This window comes from Oncorhynchus masou, chromosome 18 (genome assembly GCF_036934945.1).
Source record: "Oncorhynchus masou masou isolate Uvic2021 chromosome 18, UVic_Omas_1.1, whole genome shotgun sequence".
Lineage (NCBI taxonomy): Eukaryota > Metazoa > Chordata > Actinopteri > Salmoniformes > Salmonidae > Oncorhynchus > Oncorhynchus masou.
Window position 1 is genome coordinate 37,602,448 of NC_088229.1, and position 14,228 is coordinate 37,616,675.

General features: G+C 39.3%; 1 protein-coding gene across 3 annotated transcripts in view; it reads right to left on the reverse strand.

Moving 5' to 3' along the window:
- Nucleotides 1–5,954: 5,954 nt before the first annotated feature.
- The window catches only part of ppih (peptidylprolyl isomerase H (cyclophilin H)), a 43,805-nt gene continuing 35,531 nt past the window's right edge, over nt 5,955–14,228 (reverse strand). For all 3 annotated transcript variants that reach the window (XM_064923187.1, XM_064923189.1, XM_064923188.1), the window contains exons 4-9: nt 12,617–12,661; nt 12,228–12,270; nt 11,777–11,869; nt 11,513–11,600; nt 11,380–11,420; nt 5,955–6,699 (exon numbers count right to left, since the gene is read on the reverse strand). In XM_064923187.1, the coding sequence (XP_064779259.1) occupies nt 6,631–6,699; nt 11,380–11,420; nt 11,513–11,600; nt 11,777–11,869; nt 12,228–12,270; nt 12,617–12,661 (379 nt within the window). In that variant the 3' untranslated portion in view covers nt 5,955–6,630. The remainder of the gene's footprint in view (nt 6,700–11,379; nt 11,421–11,512; nt 11,601–11,776; nt 11,870–12,227; nt 12,271–12,616; nt 12,662–14,228) is intronic.

Below are 14,228 nucleotides of genomic sequence, written 5' to 3' on the forward strand. Positions count from 1 at the left end.
GAGCGATGGGTAAATGATGCTTCGTGAGTGACTGATGTGTGCAGAGGGTCCCTGGTTCGAGCCCAGGTTGGGGCGAGGAGAGGGACGGAAGTTATACTGTTACACTAGGACAAAAAACAAAATGTGCACCCAAGGGGAGCCCATGGACAGAGTATGTTATTTTTAGTATTACATTGTTATTGATTACTGCACTGATTCAACTCATACAGAGGCTCGAACCCAGGACCTCTGCCTCGCAAACGCACTTGACCACCCTCCAGAAGTCTCTAAGTCACACCCCCTGAAAAGCTAGCTATTCAGCGGCGCAAGACACTTCAGGTTGCGGAGTGAATTTCATGCATTCCCATGTGATACATTTTACTCAATTTACTCCACAGTGACCCCAGTGTTTAGAAGAGCGCAACTGCTGATGAGGGTCCCGGCACCAGTGTAAAGGAAGTCATGCTGCTTGCATTGCGAGTTCCCTCTTCCTCCTGATTCGGTTCATACAAAGGCCTCGCAAGCGACTGCTTTCCTAAAGCATCTTACCTAGTAGCATCACCGAAAAGCTAGCTATTCGGCAGTGCAAGTGGGGACAGTTCAGGCTGAGGAGTGAGTTTCACCAATCCCCATATGTTACATACAGTACCAGTCAAAAGTTTGGACACAGCTACTCAGTCAAGGTTTTTTTTCCTACATTGTAGAATACTAGTGAAGACATCAAAACTATGAAATAACACATATTGAATCATGTAGTAACCAAAAACAGGTTAAATCAAAATGTTATATTTTTGATTATTCAAAGTAACCACCCTTTGCACACGCTTGGCATTCTCTCAACCAGCTTCATCTGGAATGCGTTTCCAACAGTCTTGAAGGAGATCCCACATATGCTGAGCACTTGTTGGCTGCTTTTCCTTCACTCTCCTCCAACTCATCCCAAACCATCTCAATTGGGTTGAGGTTGGGTGATTGTGGGGGCCAGGTCATCTGATGCAGCACTCCATCACTCCCCTTCTTGGTCAAATAGCCCTTACACAGCCTGGAGGTATGTTGGGTCATTATCCTGTTGGAAAACAAATGACTGTCCCACTGAGAGCAAACCAGATAGGATGGCGTATCGCTGCAGAATGCTGTGGTAGCCACGCTGGTTATGTGTGCCTTGAATTCTAAATAAAATCACTGGCAGTGTCACCAGCAAAGCACCCCCCATACCATCTCCTCCATGGTTCACTGTGGTAACCACACATGCAGAGATCATCTGTTCACCTACTCTGCGTCTCACAAAGACACGACAGTTGGAAACATAAATATCATCATCGACTCATCAGACCAAAGGACAGATTTCCACCGGTCTAATGCCCATTTCTTGTGTTTCTTGGCCCAAGCAAGTCTCTTCTTATTGGTGTCCTTTAGTACGGGTTTCTTTGCAGCAATTCAATCATGAAGGCCTGATTCACACAGTAGTCACTGAACAGTTGATGAGGAGATGTCTGTTACTTGAAGTCTGTGAAGCATTTATTTGGGCTGCAATTTCTGAGGCTGGTAACTCTAATGAACTTATCCTCTGCAGCAGAGTTAACTCAGGGTCTTCCTTTGCTGTGGCGGTCCTCATGAGAGCCAGTTTCATCATAGCGCTTGATGGTTTTCTCGACTGCACTTGAAGAAATTTTCAAAGTTCTTGAAATTTTCTGGATCGACTGACCATCATTACTTTAAGACATGAAGGACTGTTGTTTCTCGTTGCCTATTTCAGCTGTTCTTTCCATAATATGGACATGGTCTTTTACCAAATAGTCCTATATTCTGTATACCACCCTTACCTTGTGACAACACAACTGATTGGTTCAGAAGCATTAAGGAAAGAAATTCCACAAATTAACTTTTAATAAAAGGTACACCTGTTCATTGAAATGCATTCCAGGTGACTACCTTGAAGCTGGTTGTGAGAATGGCAAGAGTGTGCAAAGCTGTCAAAGGCAAAGGGTGGCTACTTTGAAGAATCTCAAATATAAAATATATTTTGATTTGTTTAACACGTTTTTGGTTACATCATGATTCCATATGTGTTATTTCATAGTTTGATGTCTTTACTATTATTATACAATGTAGATTATAGTAAAAATAAAGAAAAATCCTGGAATGAGTAGGTGTGGCCAAACTTTTGACCGCTACTGTAGGTCTGTATAAAATGTTGGTCCTCATCATTTTAAACTAACAACGACTTGAAGGGTTTAGAGAGCATTCATAAAGTCTTCATAAGCACTACATACATCTTTCACAAATCAAAGGCCTAAGCAAAGTCGTATGAGGGATTTAAAAGGTCCTGCTGGTGATTTGCCAAATATGACAGTGGCACAAGCCTTTTGCCACCCTTTTATAACTATAAACAATTGCTTATGAATGTTTTCTGAAGCATCTATATAGGCCTGATGAACGGTGAAGGTTTCATGATGCCTTGGTCATTTTCAGTGGGATCAATCATTATTATACATTAATGAAAATAACAAATTAATAATAATGAAATAATGAATAAATCATATTTTTCATTTTTATTCTCTGTGAATCATATATTACATGAGCTTGTTGGAGTCGGTATTAGTCTTTAAACTCTTAAAAGGGCTGCTCTGATTTTAACTGTACCCTTCACGTTGTTATTTCACAATTACCAGTCTCCACTAGCTATGTACCACTCTGCCTGGTAGCTACCTAGCCTATCCTTTAGTTGTTATAAAAGTTGGACATGTTTCAGTTTGGTTATCATGGCCGGAGTGGCGCCAAAATCCCCACTGGAATGGCTGTGGGTTGGGAAAAGAGAATAGGAAGGAGGTAGGTTCCAGGGTGCTCCCATGAATGTCAAGTGTCATGTTGTGTCCCAGCATCATTTAAAAAAAAGAGTGCCCTTAAACAATGCAGGCTATTAGTCAGTTGCTGTAACCGTATAGTAATGTCTATAGTTGCTGACATCAAAAGTAAAGAGCAGATTATTCTAGGAGCTATTAATGGAGCGCTCAAAGGCAATTTCTAAGTATTTACCAGATTTTTCTGGAATTCCGTACACATTACTGTCAAGTGGGGAAGCGGCTTTTAGCTTTTACAACCCACAACTGGAATGCTGTACCACGTCATCAAAAAAGGAAGGAGGCAAAATAGAGAAACCATTTTTTTTTTTTTTTTTTTACAAGCAAGGTTAAGATTCAACCTCTTTAGTTTGGCTTGTAATTAGGTCTTGCTAACTTTTGTCTTTTTTAACATCGTATTCCTATGTGTTTGTATTAATTTGTATTATTCTATGCTGTTTTTACCATTTATTATGTTTAATTGTTTTTATATGCATTCTTTATTGTGAAAAAAAAGCTGGTCACTGTATGAAATTGCACTTTACAAATAAAGGATATTATTCAATAGCCATAGTTCTAGGCACATCTCTATCATATTACAGCTTTTGTGCATCATTTTTGGCTGATATGTATAGTATACAGTCAGAAGTTTACATACACTTAGGTTTTAGTCATTTTCAACCACTCCACAAATTTCTTGTTAACAGACTATAGTTTTGGCAAGTCGGTTAGGACATCTACTTTGTGCATGACAAGTAATTTTTCCAACAATTATTTACAAACAGATTTTTTCACCTTATAATTCACTGTATCACAATTACAGCGAGTCAGAAGTTTACCTACACTAAGTTGACTGTGCCTTTAAACAGCTTGGAAAATTCCAGAAAATGTTGTCATGGCTTTAGAAGCTTCTGATAGGCTATTTGACATAATTTGAGTCAATTGGAGGTGTGTCTGGATGTATTTCAAGGCCAACCTTCAAACTCAGTACCTCTTTGCTTGACATCATGGGAAATCAAAATAAATCAACCAAGTCCTCAGAAAAAAAATTGTAGACCTCCACAAGTCTGGTTCATCTTTGGGAGCAATTTCCAAACGCCTGAAGGTACCATGTTCATCTGTACAAACAATAGTATGCAAGTATAAACACCATGGGACCACGCCGCCGTCATACCGCTCAGGAAGGAGACGCGCTCTGTCTCCTAGAGATAATCCCAGAACAACAGCACAAAAGTATCTGGGGGATACGCTTGCAAGCCGAAGAACACCATTCCAACTGTGAAGCACGGGGGTGGCAGCATCATGTTGTGGGGTTGTTTTGCTGCAGGAGGGACTGGTGCACTTCACAAAATAGATGGCATCATGAGGTAGGAATATTATGTGGATATATTGAAGCAACATCTCAAGACATCAGTCAGGAAGTTAAAGCTTGTTGCAAATGGGTCTACTTCCAAAGTTGTGGCAAAATGGCTTACGGACAACAAAGTCAAGGTATTGGAGTGGCCATCAAAAAGCCCTGACCTCAACCCTATAGAACATTTGTGGGCAGAACTGAAAAAGCATGTGTGAGCAAGGAGGCCTACAAACCTGACTCAATTACACCAGCTCTGTCAGTAGGAATGGGCCAAAATTCAGCCAACTTATTGTGGGAAGCTTGTGGAAGGCTCCCAAAACATTTGACCCAAGTTAAACAATTTAAAGGCAATGCTACCAAATACTAATTGAGTGTATGCACACTTCTGACCCACTGGGAATGTGATGAAAGAAATAAAAGCTGAAATATATACAATTCTCTTTACTATTATTCTGATATTTAACATTCTTAAAATGAAGTGGTGATCCTAACTGTCCTAAGACCGGGAATTTTTACTAGGATTAAATGTCAGGAATTGTGAAAAAATATTTTAAATCTATTTGGCTAAGGGTGTATGTAAACTTCTGCCTTCAACTGTATGTGAAGTGTTTCTCTTTAGTCTGTAGCAGCACCAAGAGGCGTTTCTATCCAAAAAGATTTGGCTCATTTTCAAAGGAAGGAACTTGGGTTTCCTATCAACAATATACCTCAAATCAAACAAACCCAACAGTCATACTTGAGTAAAAGTAAAGATAGAAAATAGCTTGAGTAAAATTCACACAGTAAAATGCTACTTGAGTAAAAGTCTAAGTATTTGGTTTAAAATGTATAAAAAGTTTTAAAAAAGTATAAATAATAAAACATTCCTTAAATTGAGCAAACCAGATTGCACCATTTTCTTGTTTTATTCATTTACAGATAGCAACAGGCACCCTCCAACATTCAGGCATAATTTACAAACAAAGAATGTGTGTTTAGTGAGTCCTCTAGACCAAGAGGCAGTAGGGATGACCAAGGATGTTTGGTTGATAAGTGCGTGAATTGGACAAATGTCCTGTCCTGCTAAGCATTCAAAATGTAACGAGTACTTTTGGGTGTCAAGGAAAATGTATGGAGTAAAAAGTACAATATTTTCTTAGGGAATGTAGTGAAGTAAAAGTAGTCAAAAATATAAATAGTAAAGTACAGATACCCCAAAGTAGTACATTAAAGTATTTTTACTTAAGTACTTTACACCACTGCTAAATTGTCATCATTTTGTCCTCGATTAAAATCCAACATGTAAAAGGATCCACTTGCCAGTGTGGTAGACTAGACAGCCAGCCAGCCCAAGCCTGAGTGCGAAACAGCCCCAAACCACCCCCCATCTTTTGTCATGTTAATGCCCCGCTGGCATGGTTTATGAGTACTGGTTGATGTGTGAAGAGCCTGTTGTTAATGGTCGGACCCTGTTGTCACACACAAAGACGGCCTTTAACATTGACCCCAGAAGCCTCCCACCAAGCCCCCCAAAAACTCTTCCTGCTCCATAAGAGAGCCGAGCTCCATCTGAAAGGATTCTTTTGTACTGGGAGGGAAAGGGTCCAAGGCAAGTTCAGGCGTGGGGGTTGGGAGGCGTATTTTCTTTAAGTCCCGTTTTAAAAAAGGTCAGATTTTGTCCAACTTATAGTCCATCCATTACCTGAGGAACTTTGTGAATGCCTTTGAGATTGCTTCTCAACCCTAATATATAATATGGTTCATCAGTTTAAATGTCTTAATAAATTAGAATACCAGCGTAGTTGACAAAAGTTAATTTATTATACCTGACAAATTGATAAACCTCAATATTGTCCATATGTGGAATCTATTCTGTTTAGGCTATAAGAAAACTCAATGTCTTGTTACTCACATACATTGTTGGTGGGGGATACAAAATAATTGTTGAAAAACAACTACTGAACAAAACCACTGCACCAAAAAGCACATTTATATTATCCATTTATAAAAAGGCAACAGATTCCATACAAAACATTGAATTTCCAATAATTGTTATTCATAGCTAGGCATTGAGAAAACATTTGAGTAAGCTACAGTAGTCTATACAATTACTAGCAAGTTATCGAATTACACATAGGAAATGTATGGATTGGTGATACTTTGAACTGAAACATTTTTGTTGTAAGGAGTAAATGAGGCTCAAGTCTAGTTGATATCCAAGATGTCTTACATCCTAGATTTACAGTCTCTGAATTTTAACGACTCAAGCAATGCAAAAGTGTTGGCAATTTGTATAGCTTTACTATTCATAGGAGACGTCATGATTGTGTGGCAAACTGACTTCCACTCAACTTACAGAAGTAAACAGAATTTGGTTGATGTCTATTGAGCGCAAACATGGGAGAAGAACACACTTATTCAAGTACAAAAAGAGGGTGTGTGTATGTCCTAAAAAAGAAACTTGCCCTGTAAGCTGAGTCACATTTCCCCACACTGAGCTATGAGGATGGGAAGCTTGGGCTTGTTGTTTGGGCCGGTAGGAACGTTCTGTGGGAAAGAGGAGTCCAGATAACGTTCAATATAACATTCTAAAATGGTACAGTCATTTCTACACTACGACATTTGTTGGAGACCAAATTAGGGTTGTGATTCTACTACCAGCAATAGATGTACTGTATACAAATAATTCTGACGTATATTAAATCAGATGGTTGTTGCAAACAGCTTGGGACCGGCGACAGATATTCTCATGTCTAAACAGTGTGTATTCTGAAGTGTAGAAGGGTTGAGGTTAAACTAAGATTCCCCCCCCAGCCAGATACAGTGCCTTGCGATAGTATTCGGCCCCCTTGAACTTTGCGACCCTTTGCCACATTTCAGGCTTCAAACAAAGATAAAACTGTATTTTTTGTGAAGAATCAACAACAAGTGGGACACAATCATGAAGTGGAACGACTTTTATTGGATATTTCAAACTTTTTTAACAAATCAAAAACTGAAATTGGGCGTGCAAAATTATTCAGCCCCTTTACTTTCAGTGCAGCAAACTCTCTCCAGAAGTTCAGTGAGGATCTCTGAATGATCCAATGTTGACCTAAATGACTAATGATGATAAATACAATCCACCTGTGTGTAATCAAGTCTCCGTATAAATGCACCTGCACTGTGATAGTCTCAGAGGTCCGTTAAAGCGCAGAGAGCATCATGAAGAACAAGGAACACACCAGGCAGGTCCGAGATACTGTTGTGAAGAAGTTTAAAGCCGGATTTGGATACAAAAACATTTCCCAAGCTTTAAACATCCCAAAGAGCACTGTGCAAGCGATAATATTGAAATGGAAGGAGTATCAGACCACTGCAAATCTACCAAGACCTGGCCGTCCCTCTAAACTTTCAGCTCATACAAGGAGAAGACTGATCAGAGATGCAGCCAAGAGGCCCATGATCACTCATGATGAACTGCAGAGATCTACAGCTGAGGTGGGAGACTCTGTCCATAGGACAACAATCAGTCATATATTGCACAAATCTGGCCTTTATGGAAGAGTGGCAAGAAGAAAGCCATTTCTTAAAGATATCCATAAAAAGTGTTGTTTAAAGTTTGCCACAACAATGCAAAACGTTATGCTTGGTGTAAAAGCAACACAGCTCATCACCCTGAACACACCAACCCACTGTCAAACATGGTGGTGGCAGCATCATGGTTTGGGCCTGCTATTCTCCAGCAGGGACAGGGAAGATGGTTAAAATTGATGGAAGATGGATGGAGCCAAATACAGGACCATTCTGGAAGAAAACCTGATGGAGTCTGCAAAAGACATGAGACTGGGACGGAGATTTATCTTCCAACAAGACAATGATCCAAAACATAAAGAAAAATCTACAATGGAATGGTTCAAAAATAAACATATCCAGGTGTTAGAATGGCCAAGTCAAAGTCCAGACCTGAATCCAATCGAGAATCTGTGGAAAGAACTGAAAACTGCTGTTCACAAATGCTCTCCATCCAACCTCACTGAGCTCGAGCTGTTTTGCAAGGAGGAATGGGAAGAAATTTCAGTCTCTCGATGTGCAAAACTGATAGAGACATACCCCAAGCGACTTACAGCTGTAATCGCAGCAAAAGGTGGCGCTACAAAGTATTAACTTATGGGGGCTGAATAATTTTGCACGCCCAATTTTTCAGTTTTTGATTTGTTAAAAAAGTTTGAAATATCCAATAAATGTCGTTCCACTTCATGATTGTGTCCCACAAGTTGTTGATTCTTCACAAAAAAATACAGTTTTATATCTTTATGTTTGAAGCCTGAAATGTGGCAAAAGGTCGCAAAGTTCAAGGGGGCCGAATACTTTCGCAAGGCACTGTATTTATAGTCAAATCTGACCGACTATACAACAACATATGTCTGCTTTCAAGAAACACAATGGGGAAGTTTCCGGGACACAGATTAAAGAGCGGATTAATGATTACACATGTTTTTCTGCAGCTCATTATGAAAAACAAGATTTTGGTCTTGGGGATGTGGTACGGTTTGGATGTGTTTAGTTCGCTTTATTGTACCCTGGCAGTTGTTTTTTTGTCATTGAGGCACAGTAGCAACAACAGAATCACTACCACTTCCTCAAAAACAGTCAGAATTAATCTAAGCTAAATCATGAAATCTGTAATTTTGACATTTTTGCAGAGGTCTTAGTCACACAATTTCATATCTAGCTAAGGTGTTTGGTGCAGTATTTCTCAAGTTAAAAACATTTGTATAACAAAAAAATGTGCACTGCAGACAGTATGGAGTTAGCTGCTGCTAGCTGCGCTCAGGACTGATTTCTGAGAACGTCTACAACTTCATCAGCAGCAAGCTGTTAAACTATCGTAAATAAAGCACAAGCTGCTACCCGCTGTGTATCAGTGCCCAAAATCACTAGCTAGCAAGCAAAGTTCCATCTCTGTTTGTCAATGAAGCTAGCTAATAGCTGCCCAAGTTAGCTAAATTAGCTTATCATGTGTGTGCTTCGGTGCCGTTGAGATTTTATACAACTTTCTTACTATCTATTACTAGAGTATACATATGTCTGGCAGTGTTTCATTGCAGATCATGTTACAAAACAGGTCGCGGCAGGACACAAAATGCTTGCAAATTATTTTAGACTTTTTTTATATATTGACAAGTGGTAGTTGATATAAGTGAACATCGTCTCAATTCTCATTTAGCCCAAAATAGTGGCAGACTGAAGTGCTCACTATGAACCACACCAGGAAGTGGCCACTCCATAAAGGGCTAAGGGCCAAGTGTTCTTTCAACATAACATTGGCGACGTGATGTCTTATGTAAACAGGTCCAAGTCCAAGGCGCTGTGTCATGGGCAGGTCTGTCTCAGTGTCTGTGGAGGTTCACTGCTATGATTGAATAAAGCGCAATAAATGCTGCTGATTCTCTGTGCATGAAAATTCTCCCTAGGCGTTAAAATCCTATGATAGTAGGCATGATTGTAATCCAAACCAAAACCTCATGTATTGTGATGACCTCGATTACACAAATCCCACAAAACTATGTTTTGGAGTATACGGACTCAATAACCAAAATTAACCTACTTATACTTTTTAGTCCATTTTGGTTCTGGAATAACTTTTTCTAACTAATATCAATGCCACATAAGACATTTTCAGATAAATTAGTGTTTACGTTCAGTTGCCCTTTAAGCCTAGTCCTGAACTAAAAAGCAAACTCAATGGAGAATTCTCTGTAGTCCAGGGCTAGGCTTAATCTGTGTCGAGAAAACAGCCCCAATGTTATTTAGATCTACTAAGCGACTAATTCAGATGATAAATTAGCATTGTTATTCTCTAGCACAGTCAAGGACGCAATAATCCACTACTATGTAATCCAAGGTTAAAACATGGCTCTGAAATCACGTTTCTAAATCTGGATTATCTAAGAACAGTATTCGCTGCTTCTACTTCCATGGAACCCACCGGCCCTTAAAGTTTGATCTTTGTTGAGGATCATCATTATACAGTGAAGGAAAAAAGTATTTGATCCCCTGCTGATTTTGTATGTTTACCATCTGACAAAGAAATTATCAGTCTATAATTGTAATGGTAAATTGATTTGAACAGTGAGAGACAGAATAACAAAAAAAATCCAGAAAACCACATGTCAAAAATGTTATAAATTGATTTGCATTTTAATAAGGGAAATAAGTATTTGACCCCCTCTCAATCAGAAAGATTTCTGGCTCCCAGGTGTCTTTTATACAGGTAACGAGCTGAGATTAGGAGCACAATCTCAGCTTGATACCTGTATAAAAGACACCTGTCCTCAGAAGCAATCAATCAGATTCCAAACTCTCCACCATGGCCAAGACCAAAGAGCTCTCCAAGGATGTCAGGGACAAGATTGTAGACCTACACAAGGCTGGAATGGTCTACAAGACCATCGCCAAGCAGCTTGGTGAGAAGGTGACAACAGTTGGTGTGATTATTCGCAAATGGAAGAAACACAAAAGAACTGTCAATCTCCCTCGGCCTGGGACTCCATGCAAGATCTCACCTAGTGGAGTTGCAATGATCATGAGAACGGTGAGGAATCAGCCCAGAACTACACTGGAGGATCTGGGCAATGATCAAGGCCGCTGCGACTATAGTCACCAAAAAAAACAATTGGTAACACACAACGCCGTGAAGGACTGAAATCCTGCAGTGCCCGCAAAAGGTCCCCCTGCTCAAGAAAACACATACATGCCCGTCTGAAGTTTGCCAATGAACATCTGAATGATTCAGAGGACAACTGGAGGGAGCTGTCGGTTCGAGTTGCCAAACGTCAGCCTCGAAACCTTAATGACTTGGAGAAGATCTGCAGAGAGGAGTGGGTCAAAATCACTCCTGAGATGTGTGCAAACCTGGTGGCCAACTACAACAAACGTCTGACCTCTGATTGCCAACAAGGGTTTTGCCACCAAGTACTAAGTCATGTTTTGCAGAGGGGTCAAATACTTATTTCCATCATTAAAATCAATTTATAACATTTTTGACATGCGCTTTTCTGGATTTTTGTTGTTGTTATTCAGTCTCTCACTGTTCAAATAAACCTACCATTAAAATTATAGACTGATCATTACTTTGTCAGTGGGAAAACATACAAAATCAACAGGGGATCAAATACTTTTCCCCCCTCACTGTATATCTTGCCCTGGGCACAAACCCCACAAACCCAAACCAAGAGCTTTTACCTCAATTTTTCTCATGACGAGCAAACCGTCGACCACTTTCCCTGAAATGTTGAAATACAATATTTTATGAGCCAAATACACATACAACATGTTAAATCTTATCCATTGTAATCCACAATATAGTAATACTAACCGAAGACCACATGCTTTCCATCTAGCCAGTCACATTTCGTACAGGTAATGAAAAACTGACAGCCATTGGTTCCGGGGCCACTGTTTGCCTGCAGAGGACGGATTGGAGGGTTATTACTGGATGCTTCACCTACATCAACCAATAACATCAGTTATAATCTATGTCTATTCATATCAAGGTTTAAATGTCTCCAATGGAGCATGTGTGTATGAACAGCAGTGGGTGCGCATATGTGTGAGTTTTTGTCTGAAATAAAAAAGGTACCATGGATAGGAGGCCAGGGGCAGAGTGCTTCATTCTAAAGTTTTCATCTGCAAATGGTCCTCTGTAGATGCTGCAGATACCTGTCCCGTCACCCTACAGGTGCACCACAGGGTCAAGGGAAACAAAGGAGGACAAATTAGATTAGAAGTAGATTGTATTAAATTACCAATACATTAGCATTACAGAGTCCAGAGTCGCAGAGAGCGATAGTCCGCCGAGCCCGCTACATATTTCGCACCGTATTTAATTGACTTATCGAATAGCAGATATGTGCCGACTTCCAACTCCGTAGCACACTGTTACAGTTGGGTACATGAGAAAGTTAACCTGCACCGCAGTGCAGATGAAGGACATGCTGCAAAAAAAGTAGTTATAACGGCATAAACTAACAGTTTGGCTGGAATTCTAAAAGAACAAATCAGAAACAACAAAGAGCAGTGAATTGACTTACATTTACAAAGTCCCCGCCTTGGATCATGAAGTCCTTTATCACCCTAGTAGAGGAGGCAATAAAATAAACTTTAAAACTGGCAACAGACTGAGGAGCTTTTTATCTAACAATCAAATTCAATTATACAAAAATATTCATATTGTATCTTACCAAATCATAACATGTAAGAATGTGCTTGCGAACAAAAGCATTACCAACACAAAGACACTAAACACCCCATCAAGATATAGGTTTTATGGATTCAATAATTACTTAATATGCATGTTGTTGCTTCTTAGAGACCATGCTTAGCCTATCACAATATCCATTATTGTGATTTGATGTCAGATCAAAAATATATGTAAAGTAACACTTGTCACATCATCTTCCATCATCCCACTCAAGCATACCTGTGGAAGGTGCAGCCTTTAAATCCGATAGGGACACCATCTTTTCTGTAGAAGAGAGTTTGTACGGAAAATTAACATGGTACTTACTGCCTCCTTTGCTGTATTGATATAAAAGTCAGCAGAGTATACAGAAAGCCTCTAAAGTTTAAGGAAGGCTAGTTCACCAAAACTTTTTTAGATTTAGCTCATTTTACACCGCCAAGTTAGCGCTAGGTAGTTAAAGATAGCACATTCACATGAAAAGAAATAAACATGAAGTTTCACAAACCAGACATATTACTGTTAACTTGGAAATATATAGTCGCTAGTGAAAGTCTACGCAGCCCTTGCTGCCTTAAAATGAAAATAAATTAAACATTTTCTTACTGCACATTTTCAAATTGAAAGAAAAATTATAGAACATGTTGGGAAATTATATAAAACTCAAATATCTTAACTCACACCATAGAGTTAATACTAGGTGGAATCTAACTTATTTTATTAAACCTTTATTTAACTAGGCAAGTCAGTTAAAGAACAAATTCTTATTTACAATGACGGCCTACCAGTCATTGTAATAGCTGCCAAAGTTGCTTCCACCAACTTTGCATAACTCTGAGGACAACATTTTACCATTTTATTTGTTCAAATTGGTCAAACAGCACATTTGGTTGGGAATCATTGGACTGCAATATTCTCAGATTTCAAGCTAATTTAAATAAGAACAGACTCGACCACTTAGGAACACTCAACACCTCTTGGAAAGCCATTCTGGCGTCTTTGGCATTAAAATGTGTTAATTGTCCTGCTGAAAAACAAAACTCTCAGGAACCAGGTTTCAATCCAACCATTTCATGTGGATGAATTACCTGTAGCATAAAAAGAGTCACGGCTGGGCTGATGGAAACAAGGAATGTCGGTACATATTCATAAATATTGACCGACAATTTGTTCATTCGACATGGAGGGAACAGAATTCATTACGCAAGAAATGTCAGTGGAAACGCCTTTCTGCTGAAATATTAATATAATAACCACGTAATAAGTCACGTGATGATATGTTGTGTGGTGCATGCAGTTTATTAGGCTACAGATTAAATAAATTATCACAGGGTGGTGAGGCTACAGATTAAATAAATTATCACAGGGTGGTGAGTGTCTTGGTGACATGATGATCGATGCTTGGCTGCTGTTTGAGAAATAAATAAAAATCTCATTCATAATATTCTCATGTAGGCTAGCCCACCCGCATTGCATCTGCCAAGACCAGTGGGCACATTTGCTATTTAACGCAACAGTTTTTGTGACAAAACTAAGAGAGTAGAGTTGAAAATGCCCTGGAAAAGTATTGAACTTTACATTTTCATTCAGTACATGAACACCTAAGCAAAAAAAGTACCTTTTATGTGCACTACGTCATCACGCACGGTTTTTATCCACAACAAGTCACTTTGTTGTAAACACTACTGGTGGGAAGACGTGCATATTTTCCTTTATGCAGATGTTTTAATATTTGCAGGAAAATCTGTCACCAATTGGATGGAAACAAAGCTAGGGTTAGGTTTTCAGAAGAATGAGGGGGATTTTCTCTAACATTTTGATCATCACAAACTCCCCCGTCCCTGCCGGTGAC